The sequence below is a fragment of the Vulpes lagopus genome, chromosome 13, assembly GCF_018345385.1.
Source record: "Vulpes lagopus strain Blue_001 chromosome 13, ASM1834538v1, whole genome shotgun sequence".
Lineage (NCBI taxonomy): Eukaryota > Metazoa > Chordata > Mammalia > Carnivora > Canidae > Vulpes > Vulpes lagopus.
Window position 1 is genome coordinate 31,046,223 of NC_054836.1, and position 21,147 is coordinate 31,067,369.

At 39.9% G+C, this 21,147-nt stretch overlaps 1 protein-coding gene across 5 annotated transcripts; it reads right to left on the minus strand.

Annotated features, from left to right (window-relative positions):
• Nucleotides 1-7,300: 7,300 nt before the first annotated feature.
• Nucleotides 7,301-20,548, minus strand: AGR2 (anterior gradient 2, protein disulphide isomerase family member). 5 transcript variants are annotated; one of them, XM_041728278.1, is made up of 9 exons: nt 20,453-20,497; nt 18,754-18,783; nt 17,299-17,444; nt 16,988-17,051; nt 16,817-16,869; nt 15,111-15,184; nt 12,965-13,028; nt 10,590-10,673; nt 7,301-9,379 (listed from the first exon to the last, which is right to left on the minus strand). In XM_041728278.1, exons 3-9 carry the CDS (start codon nt 17,435-17,437, stop codon nt 9,330-9,332), a joined length of 528 nt encoding a protein of 175 aa, XP_041584212.1. In that variant the 5' UTR covers nt 17,438-17,444; nt 18,754-18,783; nt 20,453-20,497; the 3' UTR covers nt 7,301-9,329. The 5 variants fall into 5 exon arrangements, with proteins under 5 accessions (XP_041584212.1, XP_041584215.1, XP_041584214.1 ...); XM_041728281.1 differs by having other exon boundaries at nt 20,470-20,492; XM_041728280.1 differs by lacking the exon at nt 18,754-18,783 and having other exon boundaries at nt 20,470-20,548.
• Between the last annotated feature and the right edge of the window lie 599 nt (nt 20,549-21,147).

The following is a 21,147-nucleotide window of genomic DNA, read 5'->3' on the forward strand; positions in this document are numbered from 1 at the left end:
GATATAGTGTCCCTTTTCATCTCTTACTACAGTCTTAGGGATAAACTTTATCTGATATGAGGATTGCTACCCCAGCTTTCTTTTGAGGACCATTTGAATGGTAAATGGTTCTCCAGCCTTTCATTTTCAGGCTGTAGCTGTCCTTAGGTCTAAAATGAGTCTCTTGTAGACAGCAAATAGATGGGTCTGTCTTTTTTATCTGGTCTGAAACCCTGCGTCTTTTGATGGGATCATTTAGCCCATTCACGTTCAGAGTTACTATTGAAAGATAGGAAATTAGTGTCATCATAATACCTATTCAGTCCTTGTTTTGTGGATTATTTCTTTGGGCTTCCTCTTTCCTTTACAGAGTCCCCCTTAATATTTCTTGCAGAGCTGGTTTGGTGGTCACATATTCTTTCAGTTTCTGCCTATCTTGGAAGCTCTTTATCTCTCCTTCTATTCTGAATGAGAGCCTTGCTGGATAAAGTATTCTTGGCTGCATGTTCTTCTCATTTAGGACCCTGAATACATCCTGCCAGCCCTTTCTGGCCTCCCAGGTCTCGGTGGAGAGGTCTGCTGTTAATCTAATATTTCTCCCCATATAAGTTAGGGATCTCTTGTCTTTTGCTGCTTTAAAAATCTTCTCTTTATCTTTGGAACTTGCAAGTTTCACTATTAAATGTTGAGGTGTTGAATGGTCTTTTATTGATTTTAGAGGGAGACTTCTCTATCTCTTGGATCTGAGTGCCTGTTTCCCTCCCCAAATTAGGGAAGTTCTCAGCTATGATTTGTTCAAATATGCTTTCTGTCCCTCTGTCCCTCTTGGCACCCTCTGGAACCTCAATTATACATAGATTTTTCCTTCTGAGGCTGTCATTTATTTCCCTTAACCTTTCCTATGGTCTTTTAATTGTTTTTTTTTTTTTTTCCCTCAGCTTTCTTCCTTGCCATCAACTTGTCTTCTATGTCACTCACTCTTCTACGTAATTAACCCTTGTTGTTAGGACCTCCAGTTTGGATTGCATCTCATTTAATTGATTTTTAATTTCGGCCTGATTAGATGTAAATTCTGCAGTCATGAAGTCTCTTCAATCCTTTATGCTTTCTTCCAGAGCCACCAGTAGCTTTATAATTGTGCTTCTGAATTGGCTTTCTGACATCGAATTGTAATCCAAATTCTGTAACTCTGTGGCAGAGAGTACTGTTTCTGATTCATTCTTTTGTGGTGAGTTTCTAGTCATTTTGCTCAGTGCGGAGTGGCTGTATGAGCGGGCTCATACAGAATATCAGCCACGACCTAAGTAAATTTCACCCTAGAGGATTCTGCCGAGGTGTCAGAGACCAGAAATTGAAAGCTAAGATCAGAATGAAATAAAACAAAAGACCACTAAAGTAAAAAACAAATTTTAAAACAAAGTAGTAAAAAAGAAAAGGCCAAGAATCCTAAAGAAGAAGAGAAAAATGAAAAGAAAAAAAAGGGGGGGGGGCACTGGGAGATGGTGGTGGTGATGAAGTTGTAGTGGAGGGGGAATATAGTCTACCTGAGGGATTCTAGAGGGTGATCCTCTTGTTTCTGAGTATATTAAGTTATGTTAGAAGAAGCTCAGTCCCAAATTTATATAAACCACTAATACTTGTAGGGGGCCCCAACATTGACCACCAAAACATAAATGAGATAAAAGAGGGGGGCAGAATAGGAATGAGGAATCTCACAGAATGAACCAGCATGGTATACCACTTGGTTCTAGGTGTATGTATACTGGTCATGTTTTAGAAGGTATTAACTTATGCCATTGTAGAACCAAATGAGGCAGAGAAAACAAAAAACACAAAACAAAACAAACACACATTGTATATATCCCAAAATTAAGTTGAGTATGTTGAAGGGAATCTAGAAGTGGAAAATGTATCTAGGACCTGTAATTGTTAGAAATATGAAAGTCAAAAAGGAAGAATCTTAAAAATGAAGAGGTGGTAAAATATTGTAGTTAAGGTGGGAAAAGAGAAAAATACTGGAAATTTTTAGTCTGATATAAAGAAGAGTTGTAATGGAAAAAGGAAAACAAATAAAAAAAAAGGGGGGGGGACCCTCTAGTTCTGTATACTATATTCTCTCAATTTTCCCTTGGTCCTGGAGCTTTCCAGCGCTGCTGGATCAGGAACTTGCTCTTCCCCTGTCCTTCCAGCTGGTCTTCTTGGGGAGGGGCTGCTGTGCTGATTCTCACGTGTGTGCACCTGGGGGAGCTGCCCCGCCCCTACCGGGTGCATGGCTCCGTGGGAGCTGCTGACCCCGTGAGGCCCCTGTTTTCCGGAGGCCCCACTCCGTCCCAGGCACAGAGTGACACCAGGAGAAATAACACCACTGGCAGCGGCCAGGTCCCCAGCCCTGGAGTCAGTTCCCCCAGTAACCACCACAGTCTCCCAGTCCGCACTGGCCTGGCAGGAGCATCCTGGTTGTCCTGTGTCCTCCCCACCTCTGCCTGTCCCGGGGGGGGGGCGGGGGGGGGGTGGAGCGCAGGATCCTGGGCTGTGTCCCCCCGCGCCCTGGGCTCCGGGGCCTGCGCTGCTGGGATCGCCCTCCCCGGAGCCCCCTCCCCAGAGCCGCCGCTGCTCCAGCCCTTTACCCGCTCGGCCCGCGGGGTGCGGGGCGCTCTCCCCGGGGCGCACCTCCTCTGTTAGTGACCCCGGGAGCCTGGGGCTCCACTGCCCCTCCTGCCATCCTGCCTGGTTTCACTGTGAGCCCCTTTCCCTCCGGGAAGAATCCGGTGCGGATTGTTAAAGTTTCCGCTTCTCCGGGCTGGGCCTTCCCTGTCCTGGAGGCTCCCGCCGCCCCCCTTAGCCCGGCTCCTCGAGGGGGCCCCTCTCCCACTGGATTCTTATTTATTTTATTTTTCCTCCTTCCTACCTTGTTAGAAGCGAAAACCCTTCTCTCTGTAGTGTTCCAGCTGTTCTCTCTTTAAATCTCAGGTTGAATTCATAGGTGTCCAGGACGATTGGAAAGTAACCTAGGTAAGTTGGTGGGGCCGGGGGAGGTGAGGACCCTGCTCCTCCACTCATGCCTGTTCTCGCTTTCTTTTCTCTGACCTAGAGCTGAGTGCCGGTGTGTTAGTGTATAATCCAGCCACAGAAATGAACTTCCAGCACTAATGTCTCCTGCCAGCCCACCCCAAATTCTTTCTTGAAATGTTTCAGTATTTAATATTTTCTCTATAGTGAGAATTGTTTTTTTTTAGAAGAGAAGTCATTCATATTTATTTGGGGGAAAATATGTAAGTTCTTTCATGTTACTAACAATTAAGTTATTGTATCCTATGTAGCATATACTATTTTATTGGTAATTGTCATGCTGATGGGTTTTAGGCCAAGAAAGAGGACAAATGGTTTATCTATAGAATTTTAGAACATTCTGTGGTTGTGTCACCTCCATGACTCTGGAAGACTGCTTTATCTTTTAAGTTTCTTTTAAGAAAACCAAATTATGCAATTCCCATTATACCTTAAAGGAGGAAAAATAATTTTCCCTTTTTTGAGTTCTTGTCTTAGACTCAGTCTAATATGAGTCAGATTAACAAGAGAAAAACATGTTTATTAACATCCATAATATTTATTAACCTGTATGCATATCTATATATAGCTAAGATATTACCCCAAACTGAGTAATTCTCCAAGATGGCACAAGACACCATCTTAGATACTATCTTAGCTAAAGACCAAAGAAAGCAAGATGTGTGTATATTTGGATGTGGGAATTGGAAGGAAAGACAGTTATGAGAGTTACCAGAAAAAGCACTATAAATAAAGGTAAGGCTTGTCATATAGATTTAAATCAGTGACTTCTGCAGTGCTAAATTTCTTGTGATTTGGAGTTATCCTTCTCTTCCTGGTACAGAGAAGGAAACCCTCTTCCGTATAGAGATTTCCTTTATACGCATAAATTTCCCTTAAAGAAGGGTTAACTTCTACTCTGTTTACAAAGCTACTCCTGTGTCTGCTTTAATTTTTTCAGAAATAATGAGCTCAAAACAATCTTAATGCCAGGGAGTGACACATTCTGTTCTTCTTCGATGGCATATTCAGCTCTGGGCAACCCTATCAATGTTCCTACTTAGGCCATAAGATGTGATCATAAGTGACACACGAAGTAAGTGCGATTTTTGAATAATGTCTTTAAGGCCTTTTGTATTTTCTTTGTTTGCTTTGTTACATTTTGAAGTTCCCATGAGATTCTCATGTCTTGTAATACTTTTCTTGGTACAAAGATTATATTGGAGAGAGCTCTTCCACAGCGGTGGTTTCTGCTCTAATTGCAGTGGCCTTATTTGGGTCAACCCAATTACAAAGCAGGGCCTGGGAAGCATGAACCTTTAGAGCTTCTAAACTATAGGATTCTAAGAATGGGTGGTAATGAATGGCTAACCACTCAAGAAATAATACATTTTCAAGTACCAAGAGTAGCCTTGTTAGATTAATTCAGGCTTTCTGTTACCTCAGGCAGATCTGAAGGTGATACATTGCCCTGCCATGTCTGGGAGGTCTCCTGTGATCTTTGTGTCTGCGTGCAGAGATACAGCTCACATTGCACAGTTTATTATAAACCCACTGGAATGGCCTATTCTGAATCCCAAGTGGCTGCTAATGAGGCTGCAGAAGTCAGTCTGATCCCAGGATTATAGGAGGGCCACTGTCTATGTGCTTAGAACTGTTGCCTGTAAACACACAGGGTCCAAGGAGGGTGTTTCAGATCAGGGTCTGTCTTTGAATTGCAACAAATGTCTGTAATGCATACTCCAGACCCTGGAGCTCCTCTCTCTTCACTTCGCATTGATTTAAAAAAGAAGCTCTACTTATTTTTTAACTGTCTCTTATTCCCTATTTACAAATTCCATTTAGAGGAATATTTCTTAGAACATTTGCCCAATCAGACTTGATGTTAAGGGTGGAACTTCAGTTAATATAATGCTAATGCAAAGGAAAAATGTTAGGCTGCAAATCAGTTCATGTGGCATAAATTCGTCTCAGATTCTCTGATGGAAACAAGTTTGGTATGAAAACCAGTTCTGCATGTTCGACCTCAGTGATATGCTGCTGAGTACAACCTTGCAGAGAGGGAAAAGAATCCAGAAGTGGGGTTTCAAGTTCTTAGTTTCCTTAAGGCAAAAACCTCCTCCTACAATTTTTTTTTAAATATTTGTTTAACCCTGTTTAAGTTTATTCATCCTTTTGAAAATGCACTAAGTAAATATATGAAACAATTTCATTTTATAGCTGGTACTGAACAAATTAGAATCACATTTTTATTTCATAGTATTTCATAGGAAAAGTTTTAGACATCATAATTGTACAAATAGGATCATTCACATGTCAATTGTATTGTTAGAATTGACAAAGTTAAAGACCAAGTTTTTCAGGTTTCTGGAAATGTGAGGGGGTTTGTGTAAAGTTGCTATGCACTTCTTATTTGGGGGGTTGGCAGTTAATTTTTACACCTGGTTATCTATGCCAAATGCAATTATAGTATGTGTTGTTGGTCAGTGTTTTCTAAATAGTTCTAAGGGAACAACCTAATAATGCCCTTTACCCTGTTCCTCCACTCAAGCCCAGAGAGAGAGAGAGGAAGAGAGAGAACAAAGGTCCTGTTGTTCGTCACAATCACAACTGAGTAATTGTAGTCATTGACCTACCTCCTGAGAAAGTGGGCAGGGGGGAGAAAATCAGACTCTTCTACCATATGCCAGGCTACTTCTCATCCACTCTCCTCTGGAAAATCAGCTTTTGGCATTCATTTTCCAATGAGGGTGGGAGGGAGTTCTGAGTTAAAATATACGGCAAACAATAGACTGTGGTATCACTTGGAGGGTGAAACCACCATCGCTTACTTTCAGCATCTGGCTTTTTACCGTTTATGAGGTCATAACTTGACAAATGGCTTTTTAAAAAGTCAGGCTCACTTTACTTGGAATTTGAAGCCTGCCTTATTGGTGAGCAAACTGAAGGGGGTTCTGTTCCTGCCTTAGAGCTTTTTTTTTTTTTATACTACCCCAGCTCCTGTGCTCACCAGTGACTGTTAAATAGAAGGACCTTAGAAGCTACTTAGGATTACTGAATGCCTGAGACACACAAAAACCCATAGCAGTAAAAAAAAAAAAAAAAAAAAAAAAAAAAAAAAAAACAACAACAAAAAACAAAAAACCATAGCAGAGCTAAACAGTTGTAGATGTTCATTTGAAGACTGCAGTCCTCAAGCAGGTGAAAATGGTATAACCGGGCATGTTGGTCATCCATGTAAATGACTCACAGGTGATTTATATTACCAGCTTTTTTCTAAATTGCTTTCTCTTTTCCCCCCTAAGCTTTGGGACCTCTGATAAAACTGATAAAATATTATTTTTCTTTTTGGTGTGGTAAAATACACAGAGCATAAGATGTGTCATAATATCAAAATATCATTTTAACTATTTTTAAGTGTGTAATTCAGTGTCATTAAGTACATTCACATTGTGGCCCAACCATCATCCCCACTAGGTTTTTCATCTTCCAGAGCTGACAGTGTGTACCTGGTAAGAAGTAACCCTCCCTCTCCTTCCCCCTGCCTAGCCCCACCCCCTTCCCCTCCACTGTTAGCTCTCACAACTACCACTCTGACTATTCCAGATACCTCCTCTGAGTGGAAAGCAAGTATTTGCCTTATGTGACTGGTTTATTCAATCACTTAGCATAATGTTTTCAAAAGGTTTGTCCATGTTGCAGCATGTGTCAGAATTTCCTTCCTTTTCAAAGCTGAATAATGTTCCATTGGTTGCATATGCTGCATTTTGTTTATCCACTCATCCACTGATGGACATTTAGGTTGCTTCCCCCTCCTGGCTATTGTGAATAATGCTGCTATGAACAGGAGTGCCCCGTAGCCTTTTCCTGCTTTCAGGTGTTTGGGGTACATACTCAGAATCGTATGGCAATTCTCTGCTTAATTTTTTGAGGAACAGTCATATATTTTTTTCACAGTGGCTTCACAGAATTTTAGATTTCCACTGTGTTACATTTTTCTTCAATTGTTTGAAATAATTCTTTTTTTTTATTATTATCGTTTATTTATGATAGTCACAGAGAGAGAGAGAGAGGCAGAGACACAGGCAGAGGGAGGAGCAGGCTCCATGCGCCGGGAGCCCGATGTGGGATTCGATCCCGGGTCTCCAGGATCGCGCCCTGGGCCAAAGGCAGGCGCCGAACCGCTGCGCCACCCAGGGATCCCCTGTTTGAAATAATTCTTTAGACTTACAGCATTCTTCTAGTTCTTGTAGCTAGAGAAATAGTCAAGATATGCTTTTATTTCAATTTATTTGAACACAAAGATTGTGAGATGACAAGAACAGGCTTTGCTAATAATTCCATAAGCTTCGAGCAGAAGTCCTTCCCTTTGCATCTTCACTTCTCATTCTAACGGCTGGGTACACACACTTCCTGGAGTTAAAAGCACAGCAAGGAAATATCTTTCATTTTGTTTCTTCACAATGTTTATGTGTAGAGATGACAACATAGTGTGCTTTGTGTTAATAAACTATGTAATCATTTTATTTGGTGGTTGCCATTTTTAAAAGTATGTTTAAATAATGTTGCCATGAGCATCTTCACAGAACTCTGTATTTTTCTTGAATGATTTTCTGATCTGCATTAGGACAAATTTTAAGAAGTAGAGAAGACCGTGGCTCTGCTTAACACTTTTCTAAGGGAGATTCAACTTCCTTGTAACCTTAACATTTGACTTCCCAGAGATTGATTTATGACTTAAAAATTATATGTGTTGTTAAAATAACACTTTGTTATTCAATAAATTTTAAGAACTTAATCTTAGCCAAATTAAAAAAAACAGATTTTTAATTTTTATTTTTTATTTTAATGTATGCTAGAGGAAACCTGAATATCTTAGAAGTTGTCATTCAAAATATTTGTTTATATAAATGCATACTAGTTTTCCCTTCATTAGCTCTCAGAGAACTTTCTAAATATATTTAACCTTTTTAAACATGTGTACCTACTTATAAGAAGAGAGATGAATCTCTCTGCTGATATTTTTACTGAGGATCTGTATATCATTAAATCAACCATATGTACACAGAACCTATTAGTATATAGCTCTTTGGTAGTACTATGAAAGAGAATTTAAAATATATATTCTGCCCTGGAAAAGATAATAATGCCAAAGGATCTATTCAGAATGGTTCTAAAAAAAAGTTTGTCAAGACAAGCAATAGATAATCAATGTATCAATATTCAAAACATTGTACAGACCACCACAGCCATTTACAGGCCAAAGAGGTCAGTGGGGTCTGAGTGATAAAGAAATTCCATGTGACAGTGAATGTGAGATTAAATAGGTAGTGAAGAAATTAATACACAGTTCTAATTTTTGTCATTCAGAATAAAGAATTGAAAGTAGCTAGAGCTGCTCCCCTATTTGATGCCACTACCTCTCTCAACTTCTCCGGAGGTAAGTAGTGATCTCTGATCTCTGTTCCATAGACATGATGTCTGTGCCCTTTGCTGTTCTCCATCTTTTGGTGAAGATGGGAACAACTCAACTAAATTTACTCCAGGCAGTACTCTAAAATCTTGAGAGGGCAAATGTATTACAAGGCTAATTCTTAGGATTTTTTGAGGGTATGTTCATAGGTACAAATGCTTTTTGAATGACCTTTTCACAAAATCAGTGCACTGATGGAGAAAGCTGTCAGAGATTTTCTCTGAGAGAGTTCAATTGTGCAGAATCTAACTAAAACTGAATTCTTGAAGGTAAGCGTGTATTTAGGAGTCTGGCTAGAGTCAGGGAGGTGGGGGGTGGGGAATTCTTCAGTTAGGTACCTAATTTTTTGGGACACCTTTCTACATATTCTTTTACAGTCATACAAATTCTGTTTTGATACTTCTGTTGAATTAGCTTATGTCTACTTTTAGTCACTGAGTGAGCGAATAGTGAAGTGAGATGAGAACTTTTTCTGGTCTTCACTAATCCTGTTGAGTTTGTCTTGTCTCTTCTTTGAATACTTCATGTGTCCAAAATAATAGCTTTTCTCTGAAGGACAAAGTTGCGGGGGGGGGGGAATAACAGTTTGAACACCCCCAAAAGGATTTATTTATTTTAAAAAAGCATGACTTCCTATGGTAGTATGCAGTATTATTTTCATACATGTACAGTTGAAACAAGATTTTAAAAAAATAGCTGTTGTAACAATAACCATATTCTAATTAGCATGTCCATCACTGTTCCTACATTTTCCAAAGTCTTCTAGGATCTCCTCTGGTTCCAAATCTCAGGGCTGGACACAGAAAAAAGTTTGCAGACTTTTTTTTCTCTACAATTCAGTCTTTAGCAACTTCAGAGCTTTCTTCATGTTGTCGAGCACTAATGGGAAAAAGGTTGCCACAGTTAACAAAGATGTCACCAGAAATTATACTGATAGCTTTAGTTACCCCTAAACGTAGATATTTATTCGTTGTTGAATGGGGTGCTATTTCATGATAGGGTGAACAATTGGTAAATTTGTTATAAATTTTTTTCTAAAAGTAGGTGAATTAGCTTTTATTACACAAGCCAATTGTCTTCCAATATTTATTACATGTCTTTTCTACAAAGCACTGTAATATCACCTGTGCAGGATACCTGCCTTTAAGGAATACAAAGTCTTATTAAGAAATATATCTTGAGAATGGCCAGTACATGAAATGTGCTTCCTTGGTCCTCCCTGCACCCCCTGGAGGCATCGCTAATGGACTAGGATAATCTTGGCTGCTGCCCAGATGCAGCCTCAAGTCTTCCCCGGCATAATGTTCTAGGTCAGTGCCGCTCAGTAGATATGTCTGTGATAATGAAAAATATTTAGTGCCTGTGTATTGAGTCCTTAAACTGTGGTTACTATGCCTAAGGAACTGAATTTTAAATTTTAATTAATGTAATATTAAAGAGTTATGTGTAGCTCATGGCTTCCATGTTGGGCAGTACAGTTCTAGGCAGCCTCTAGTCATTGTGCAGAATTGGTTCTTAGGACAAAACCCAATTTTCTTCCCAGAAGGACTAATTAGATGCCACAACTAGGTACAGTCTCCCATTGAGGTGCTTTGTCCTGAGTCTCTTAACATTTTTTTTTCTTTCCATTTTATGGCAACTCCAGGGAAAGTGAGTATCTTACCAACTATTGGGAAAAATCTTTCCTTCTGATCTTTAAAATTGAACCTAAACTCAATATCAACAAACTGGACTACATTATTTCACTTTCGTTATTCGGAGAAAGTGTTTAAGGCATGCAGATTCCTGTTATAATAGTACAGTTATTCTTGCACTTGATTCTATGGTAGAAGGAGTTTGTATGATCGGGTGACTAAGGAAAAGCAGGAAATAGGATCATAGAATCCTCCTAGAGGAAAAGATACCCAATCTAAAGAATCTTGCACTGAGATTTAAATAAATGAGACCAAGGTGAATATGATTTGCCAGAGAGCACAAGGCTAGTTAAGGCCAAACATCCTGTGTGTCTGAGCAGAGCTTTCTCCTTCCTCATCATGGACTCCACTCCTAGCACAGCAGCAAAGAGCCATGTCAAGGAGGGGACACTTACGTAGAGCTATATCTGAAGGTTCATAAGCGTAGAGACGATTTGAGTATCTTCCAGTGATGTCAGCTCTAACTGTCAGGGATGGGTCTACAAAGAAAAAACAAATAGGAATGGAGTTTCTGTTCCCGAGTAAGCTCTGTTGCATGAGGAAGCCCAGGTACTTATCCACGGCCAATGTAAAGAACACAGCGTGTGATCTGCCTTGTGGAGTTCTAGTCTATCTACTCTGCAACCCGGCCTGGCTGCCAGTACCCAAAGCAAGGCCTGGAGCACTTGACAGCTATGCAATGCTATTTGTGGGAAAGGTTATGAACCCTGCTGTCCTATCTATAGCAACCTGAAAACAGAATTATCCATACTGGCAGGGAGGTGTTGGGTACCTTGGTGGAAACACTGGCTTTCTCTGCTAAAGAATTATTTTAAACTTTTGAAATGATTATGTCGTAATTGCAATGTGTTACCAAGAACAACCTAGATAATTAGAAACCCACATCCAATGCTAGTTTTCAAAACCAAGGGTGGTTTTTAATGAATAGAAGAATGCAAACCCTTAAGAACATCAAAGGTCAAACAAGCCTGTAGGGTCCCTCTCTTTTCATTATATTGTTATCTAGCTGCATTTAAAAAAGATTTAGGAGTCTTTCACTTTGTAAACATATGTCCCTAGAGGTTTAAATCCTTTTTTCCATGTTTTATATTTAATTTGAAGCTATCAACTAATGAGAAAAGAAGGCATTTTAAACATAAGGTGTATCAAAAAGGGAGGTACTAGGATCTACACAGGTCTAGAAACCTTGGCTCCTGAGAGAGGATTGAAGGTGCGTGTCCTGAAAACTAGATGTAGGCACGGGAGAACCAGCTGCTTGTATGCAAATTCTGCCACTGGTACTTAAGTGGACAATCTGTCATTTCAGAATGTTGGAATGGGCCCAATTGACATTAATTACAAAAAGCAGACATTTATTTGTTCAACAAAGACTTAAAACCTATTATACTTCTGCTACGTGCAGAGGATATAAACACAGGGTCTACTCTTTGTAATAAATTAACATAAGAAAAGCTTTTTAACTGCCCAATCTTTGGCTCACAACACCACAGGCAGCACACTGGAACCACCTAGAAAGCTTTAAGAAAGACATCCAGCCTCCCACCCTGCAAGATTTGGATATAATTGGTTTTAGGTGTGGCCTGGGCTGCTTGATTTTTAAAATCTTCTGGGTGATTCTAACATGTAGCCAGTGTCTACATTCCTGAGCTGAGTTGGTTCTTTTGGAAGGAATTGAATGTGGGTTAAAATGCCCTGAAACAGGAATAATGCTATGAAAAGAACTGCACACAGTGTAACTGGATGACCTATAAAGTCCCAATTTAAGTGTTCTAGATTTTCTAAATCCTAACAAAACTGAATCTATAAAATTAGCTCGAGGTCAGCCTTCCTCATTTTTATCCTTCACTTGTTTCTTTCCTGTTATGTGCATTTAGTGTGAACTTGGATTACACAGGTGAACCAGTTGATGAGTGTGAGCTCCGCCATGTGATAGATTTATTTCTACATTGTCCTCGAATCACTATAACTTGGCTCAAAGCCAATCTCAATTCATGTGTCTAATCATTTAACAAGTATTTATTGCCAGCCTACCACAGGGTCATGATGAAACTATGATGGTCAGAAGAAATAGACACAGGCCCAGCCACAAAGAGCTATAGTTCTATGGGGGAAATAGATACTGAACAATCACCTGATAAATACAAAATTATAACTGAGGAGAGAGTGCCTACTGAGAGGAGCATGGTGCCACAAGAGCACATAGTGTGGATTGTGTCCAGTCAGTGAATGACCGTGATGACTGGGGAGTTAATGAGGCAATGGCAAGGTGTATGAGGTAAGCAGGAAAAGCTTGCCAGTGGAGGGAACAGCATATGAAAAGTACCAGTGGCTGGAAGGAGCATGGCTCTTCTGATTTCTTCCAGCCATATTCCTAATGTGCCGCCCCCCCCCAAAAAAAATTATCAAAAAATGTCAGAAAAAAATCCAACATACAAGTTGAAAGTTTGCCTGATGAAAAATATGAATTTACAGACCTGATGATGTATTCAGGAAAATGAGTAATACATTTAAACAGTTAGTAGAGTGCTTTCTTCTCAGATGTATTTGTGACAGGGCATGGTACATTTACATTAGCAGATGTGAAACAAACGTGGAAATAGGTAAACATTTGAATTTTCTAATGATGAAATGTTGAGAAATGTAAAAGAATGTTAGACCCCTGGCTAAGGTGTGACAATGGCCATGGCCAAAATGGAGTGGCAGGCGAGAGAGGGGGCACAGCACTTGGGCAATTATCACTGTGCTTGATCTCATTGCCATCTTTACTTACCTACAAATATGATCCTGGGGACATACTGGCCATCAGGAGAAAGGTGTTTGTCAGTTGTTTCATACTAAGATTAAAAGAAAAGACAGCTTTTGTTTGTCTATTCTTTAGTTATTTTCAAACTCATTAATACAGAAATGTGGCCATTACTGGGCTGGGCTTCTTGAGATGCTGTAAGGCACATCTCTTCCACAGGGAGTTTATGACCCAGATGGGGAGGCAAGCTATACACATGAAGTAGTAAATAAGCTAGAGCAAACGAATGCAGAACTTGAGGTAGAGAGCAAGTGAATGAATATGATGAAGAGCAAAAAAAGTTCAAGAAGGGAGACTATAGAGCAAGTTACAGCATTTGGGAAGTTACATCTTGGATGAGATAGGAGGAAATAGAACAATGAAAACCAGTCATTTTCAGAGAAATTACAGAAACATACAGGCTTATCTTATGGCACTTATCTTTAAGGAATGCATGTCACTTGAGAGATACAGTAGGAAAATGAATATTGAGGATCCAGTTGGTGCAGTGTTATGAAGGAAGACCAGTAGGTGCAGTGGGCAGGTTAGATGACCAGAGCAGGGCATCTAACCTTGTATGCGAGTTTCACTAAGACTCTCTGAAGTGGGTAAGGAGGAATCTTAAAAAATGAATAGGAGTCAGATATGTGAAAAATTAGGTTACTCCAGGAGTGGTAGAGATGGCACAAAGGTAAAGGAAAGGCATAGCACTTTCTGGTATGACCATGAGTTTGGGAAGGATTGAAATATAGGGGATGTATGATGCAGTGGAGAAAGAAAGTGCTGGAGAGCTGCTTCCAGGGCCGGCTCATGAGAGGTCTTGCACACCATGCCAGTGTTTGCTCGTGTTCAGAAATAGATCAAAACCACTGGAGGGATTTAGAAGTACCATAATCCCAGTTTGGTTTTTAGAATCATTACTCTGAAGGCTATGTGGGATTAGCTGGGATTTATTTTGTAGGCAGCGAGCCATTTAGTAATACTGTAGTAAATCAGGCAAAGAGAAATTCTTACACTAAATAGTGGGCCTCACTTTATATGGAAGTGACCGATAGCAAGAATATTGAGACATTAGAACCACAGCATTTTTTGACTACTGAAGGCCTGGAGGAGAACACAGTCTTGAATGAAACTTTCAGTGAAACATGTAATAAAATTGAGCTATTTGCAAATCCTGCACCAAGCTAATAAATTCATTGTTGGACATGTTGAGATTAAGCTAATAATGCAATATCTGGACCACAGTGGCACACACAAGTGGGAAATTTTTGCCTGTTTGGGTAAGATGTGGGAATTAGCCATGCATGGGCATTGATTAAAGGCAGCTGTGGATGAAATTGTTCATAGAGAATATAAAATATTAAAAATAATATAAAATATTAAGGAGTCAAGTAGAGATTCACCAAGTCTCTAATATTAAAAGGTAGGAAGAGGAAGAGAAGCCTATGGAAAGAGATACTGATGTGAATGCTCTTTGAAGAAGTCAACCTTTGTCAACTTGTGAAGAGGTAGAGAGAGAGAGAAAGAGGGTGGTGAAGGGGAAGGGAGGGAAGGAGGGAGAAGACATAGGGTTAGGTCATCTTGTGAGTTGTTTATTGTTTGCTTGTTTCCTTTTGGAAGGAAAGTGGAACCTGTTTGTATCTGAGTAGAAAGAACATGCAGACAGAAATGTCAGCCATCAGGAAGGGTGTTGATGATGAGGTAAGGTGGGAATGCATGAGGCTAAAGCCCACGTGCAGTGATGTGCTTTAGACAGCCGGGAAACTGTCACTCCCAGGAAGAGAGGGGACAAGGCCTAAGAAGGGGTGTAGAACATCAAGACTGTAGGGGAAGGGGGCTGGGAAGAGATTTGTAAATATAAAAACCTTCCCATTAGTATAGCAACAGAGAAAGCCCTGACCACAGGAGCCTATTTTTCAGATAGCCTAAAATGATTAATTACTAAATAAAAGCATAGCTGTGCAAAATAGATTATGAATAAAATATATATTTTTTTCTTTGTAATCTGTGAGATGTGATCCTTGGGATAGACCCCAGTCAGTGCTGGGGGACTAATATGCACAGGAAAAATGAATCATCCATTTCAAATAATGAGCCGTGGAGAAAGGTCAATTATGATGAAAAGCGAACTTACGACTAGATTGAGGAGGACAAACTGCTCTGCCAATTTCTGGATTTCTTTATTTTCAGCAAACACTTTCTTTAAAGCTAGAAAATACAAAAGAATCATGAAGTATCCATCTCATTGCTGGTTGAAACCATTGTTCTCTGTTATATTTTATGCTGAACTGTATATTTAATATACTAACTTTGCCTTTTGAGGAAACAATTAGTGAAGTAGTATCTAGGCCAGTGACTATCTTTGCTGCTTGCCATTCACTCATTCACTCATTCACTCATCCACCCATTTTTTTCCAACCCATATTTATTGAGAGATTCCTATGTGGTGCACCCTGTTCTATGCACTTGGGAGTATAGCAGTGAAGAAAAAAAAAAAAAAAAAAAAAAAAAGAAAGGTAATGTGTTGTCTTCCTAAAGCTCAAATGCTTGTGTGGGACAAAGACCATAAACAAGTAAATACATAATCTAATAACTTCAGATGGAGATATGTACTTTGAAAAAAAAAAAAAAACGAAGAAAGGCAAGAGGTTTAGGAGCCATAGAATGGTCAGGGTAGACCTATCAGAGAACGTGACGTTAAAGGAGAAAAGAATCCGTTCTAAGATTTATGGGGTATGCCATACTAGATGGAGGAGGCAGCAAGAGCAATAGCCCTGAGGTAGAATGCATTTAGGTCCTGGAAGAAAAGCACAAAGGCCAGGCTAGATGGAGTGGAGAAAAACCAAAGGAAGAATGGTAAGAAAGCAAAGATAGCCAGGGGCTGGATTATGCCCAGCCTTGTAGACCATGATCCAGAATTTAGATTTAATTTACTTTTTTTTCTCTCTCTTTTTTAAGATTTTTTATTTATTTATTCCTCATGAGACACAGAGAAAGAAAGAGAGGCAGAGACACAGGCAGAGAGAGGGAGAAGCAGGCTCCATGCTGGGAGCCTGATGTGGGACTCAATCCTGGGTCTTCAGGATCAGGCCCTGGGCTGAAGCCGGCGCTAAACTGCTGAGCCACCTGGGCTGCCCTAGATTTAATTTACTTGTGATAAGAAGCCACATGAGTGGCTTGAGCACATGAGTGAAAGGATCTGATTTATGTTTAACAGCCTCCCTCTGACTTTGGATGGAGAACTCACTGAGGGTGACCAGTTACGTGGCTTCACAGTATCCTAGACAAGATGTGACCGTGGTTTGGATCAGGGCAGTAGAAATGACAATAGGAAGTGGTTGGATTTGGGCGAGACCTACATAATATATGGAGCCCAGGAAAAACAGAATTATGGAGCCTCTTCTTCAAAAATGATTATGTATTTTAAGACAGCACCAACCAGAGATTTAAATCTAGCAGAGGAACCTTTCAGGCACTGGGCCTTGGACGCCTGCACAGCTTGCACATCCATGAAGCTGGGGCTGGCTTTGGGTATATTTGGAAGGTAAAGCAGTGGTATTTGCTGATGGAGTAGACATGGGATATAAGAGAAAGCAAGAAGTCAAGGATGAATCTTAAAGTTTGTTTTTGTTTTTTTAAATGTGCACCAGCAGTTAACACAAAGTATGGAAATATTTGAAGTTATTTTAAACTATGTTTTTACTATATATTCTGTTTTATTTTTAGATATTCTGTTTTATTTAACTGTGCCAGGCACTCAGGCTAAAAAGAGAGAGACCCGAATCTTGGCCCTATAGCTAAAAGCCTATAAGGAAAAGTATAGTTAAAAAAATATATTACCTTGACTGTGTGGGCATTCATCCAGGTGATGGATAATCATTAAGGGTTTGTTGCTGTAAGAGACAAAAGAGAGATTGGGTAATTTTAATGAGTAAGATTTCATGTATAGCTACTTATCACTAGATGGTGCTCTTGTGAGCTGTGAGAGAACTCTGTAGCCCTCGTCTTTACCTTGTCTTGGATTTGTATAAAGCTTCTTCATAGGTCTGAGTCCAGATGAGCTGATCACCCCAACCTAGAACAAAATGAACCAGTATATTTAAAGCTATTACAATTTCAGGCGAAAGCTGTTGAAAAGCAGTTGTAAAGACTGGGATAAATATATACTGGATACTAATTGAATGCAAAACCCTCTAGAGAAAGTAGAAGCAATGATAAACTTTGATAAATTTAGAAGAAACACATTAAAAAATATTTTTGGCACACAAGTCTCAGCGTCTCAATGAGGCAGTGTTGGAAGCCAACTGGAGGCTGACTCCTACCTCTGGAGAGGGTCTGGGGCAGTTTGGGGGCTGAGTCCTTGCCATCTTTCTTTGCTCCTGATTTAACTGTGATATCTTTGGCCAGAGTGTAAGAGAGGGCGACGAGGAGCAAAAATGCTGACACCGAGATCTTCTCCATGGCAAATCTGATATGGAAAACAAACAGGCAGAATGTCAGTAACACAAAAAGGAATTAGTGGCCATTAGAACCCTCAGACTACATCACAACCCTGACATATAAAGAACTTGAGGCTTAGCTGAGATAGAAAATATGCAGCTGGTATGAAAACCTTCCTTCCACACAATTTTCCTAAAACTGCATAGTATAAGTATCTATCAACTTTTGCAGCCGTCTATCAATAGACCTATGTAGATGTAAATATACTGATATAACTATCCATAGAAACCTACAGTATAGAAATAGGTATATAGATAGCGAGAGAGGCAGAGACATAGGCAGAGGGAGAAGCAGGCTCCGTGCAGGGAGCCCGATGTGGGACTCGATCTGGGGACTCTGGGATCACTCCCTGAGCCCAAGGCAGATACCCAATCGCTGAGCCACACAAGCATCCCAAAATTTTAAATTTCAAACATTTTAGTACTGGAAGGTGCCTTAGGTGTTACCACCTCCATTTCTACTCCCCATGCCTCATTTTATAGATCGAGAATCTGAAATTCAGGGAGATGAGGGCTTGGGAGATGGGTACAGAACTGAGTCCTCTGGATCTTGTCATTTTGCAGTGCTGGCTCCCATTTTCCCATCCTGAAACAATTACCCTAAACGTACATGTTTCTTTCACCTTCTATTAAAATGAAGATATTGCCCTTAGAGAATTAGATCTAAGTAAAATTAATCCTTATTTAAATTAAAACCTGCCATCTTTGTCACTTAACTGAAAATTTGTATCCATATAACTCTCTCCCTTGTGTGACATTTACTCAAATTCCATCTATTACTTCTGAATTGACTAAAATATGTCTATGCAAGTTCAGTCTCCTGAAACAATTCTTTGACTCTGTCCATGGGCCTGGATAGTTAGGTGACTGTGGGTATATATTTCAGTGCACAAAAACCATTCTGTGTGGCTCATAACACAGAAATCAACTCTGTGTGTGTCTCTTTGTTATTTTTTTTTTCCCTTCCAGTTAGCTGAGACAGAAAACATGCAGCTGGTATGAAAACTTTCCTTCCACAGAATTTTCCTAAGACTGCATAGTATAAGTATGCATAGTATAACCAGACTGAAGTTAATTCCTTAGGAAAGTTATACTAATACAAAGCAGATGCCTATAAACAGGAAAGTGAACAGTATAGGTAAGATCCAGGAGTGAGCGTGAGCAAGGGAGGGAGCTAATTAGTACACAGAGTTGCACTAGCAAATCACTATGGTTATCCATCACATGCAGAATTGGAGATTCCAGTAAAAACAAAGATTGAAATTGCTTAACAAATACCTCACTGATACTGGTGTAGGTCTCAATAAACTGCAAAGGAAGCAGGATGGACTATTAATACTTAATATTTTTTAAGGGGGGGAAAGTTTCTTATGTTCTGATGGCTTGAGTGGGAATCTTTACTAAGCATTAGCTGTTTTTTTAAAAAAAGCATTTTAAGTTATAAATCCAGGTGATGCCTTGGCTTAAACTAACCAGTTATTATCTATCCAAATCATGGTGTGTAGCCACAAAATGTCTGCTTCAAAAAAGATATAAACAAAAAGCAAGGATATGCTTTCTTCATTTTCTACTCAGATAAGAATATCTACATAGGTCAACAGTTCCCAGCCTTGTTAGTACAAAGACTTTTTTTTTAACATAGAAAAAAAAAAAAGAACTTTGATATGAGAATAATTGTACTTTTAAAATATCAGTTGATTCAGAAACATATCTTGGCAAATAACTACTTGGAATATATCAATAAACATTCGATTTTGTCTTTTATTTATAGCAATAGCCTCTATGTTAGAAAAAATTGTGAATCGGTGGTAGAGCATTTTTATCTATCTGGTTCATTGATGGTTCTTGTTGCATGACCCCTTGTCATAGCTCTGCAGAATACCAGCTGGAACAATTGACATAATGTATGTATTTTATGGCAGGATGACTTACTGAAGCCTAATGTCACTCCTGCTGTATAGATACACTACTGCGGGCTCACGTTCTGAGATTCGTTCTATCAACTTTTCATAATAAGTAGCTTCTGCTCTGCAAGGGTCCTGCATAAACCACCTCAAAACAGAATGCTAATCATGGGAGATAGTGAGAATTTGGACACATGCACAACCTCTTTGAAACCAGTACTTTTTACTGGTCACTGTATGTCTAATCTTATCTTTATTTTATTTTTTTTTTTTATTTTTTTTTTTGTAAAGATTTTATTTATTTATTCATGAGAGACACAGAGAGAGGCAGAGACACAGGCAGAGGGAGAAGCAGGCTCCATGCAGGGAGCCCGATGTGGGACTTGATCCCGGGACTCCAGGATCATGACCTGAGCCAAAGGCAGACGCTCAACCACTGAGCCACCCAGGCGTCCCCTAATCTTATCTTTAGCAGGGAATGAACTTGCAGGAAGTTTCCCTGCCCCTGTTGAAATGCTTCAGGAAAGCAGCCAGATCTCTCCTCTTACAGCCCAGCCCATGAATTTCAAGACTGAAGATGCAACAAGAATATCTTTACAAGGGTTGCAGAAAGAGAATTATTTTTCTGATTTGCAGTAGAATTGTGAATTGCAGTTCCTAGTGGGCAGTCTGATCTGAGATTTGCCAGTCCTGTGGGTCTGGGCTCTAGCCAGTGGGTGAGAAGCAGAGCTTTAAATGGTGAGCAGTACACAGTAATAGAAGACACTGGGTCCTGTCCTAGGCCTGAGCACCCTTAATTAGAATTCACCCACTCTTAAACCACTTATTTCTAGAGAGAGAAAGTATTACCTTGAAACAGCTCAGGAACACAACCCTCTTCCAGGTCTGGCCAAAGAAAGGCCCTAATAAGCTGTTGATGGAAATTCCATTATTCGTTCTCCAAATCCCATTTCGTTGTCCTGGGAACTACCTGGCCCTTCTCTCTCTGTTGATTCCTGCAACTTTACACAGTAATCTGAGCCCAAAACTCACTCTAGCAAGTGCCTTGTAAACAGTCTTGTTAGGAGTCTTACCTGCTTTCCCCACCCACCTGTCCGTATGAGCCAGCCGGCCTCAAAGCGGTCCAAGCCTCCTAGTGTGCTAGCTCAACCCAAGCCTCTATTTATGCACGGAGCACACCTCAATCCCACCCCCTAATCCCGTATTTACATGTTGCAAACTCAGAAAGGAACTTTTCTTTTCCCCAGGAACGATCTTCCCTGGGCCAAGAGTTCTTTGTTTTTAAAAATAACATTGTACAGGGTATGCTTTTCAGTATGCATGTTTTTGACTGTTTGTGAAAATATATTGTGAAGAGACTTGGAAAAAGATGGGCAGAGTGCCAAATCCAGGTAAGCTTTAAATGAAGATATTTGATTCGTCTGAAGGCTGATTTGTCTTTACATGATTGGATGGAGTGTGTGGTTTATAGATTTTTTCCCCCTCCCCTTTGGGCAGATTGCCTTTATTTAGTTGAGAACACACAAGAGATGATTCACAATTCTAACTTCTCCAGCCATTTGACCTGCCACCCTCCATTGTAGTACAAATTATTTTTTACCATTCACTTCCTCTTCCTGGCAAACAAAATGTACACTCACAATGGCTACGAAGGGATTACAAGTCAAGCATTCACGGAGTATTTCAAAGCTGAGGAAGTTATTGAAAAAAGACACCTAATAATGTGAGTTTCTGTTAAATACACTGTAGTTGAATATATACAGCAACT

What these genes read in the sequence shown, in the direction of transcription:
- AGR2 (XM_041728280.1), bottom strand. Translation starts at nt 17,437, where the DNA reads ATGGAGAAGATCTCGGTGTCAGCATTTTTGCTCCTCGTCGCCCTCTCT. An exon ending in TTATACAAATCCAAGACAAG is followed by an intron (nt 16,870 to 16,987) that starts GTAAAGACGAGG and finishes TGTCTCTTACAG; the next exon opens with CAACAAACCCTTAATGATTA. An exon ending in ACCTTCAGATATAGCTCTAC is followed by an intron (nt 9,380 to 10,589) that starts GTAAGTGTCCCC and finishes TTTTCCCATTAG; the next exon opens with TGCTCGACAACATGAAGAAA.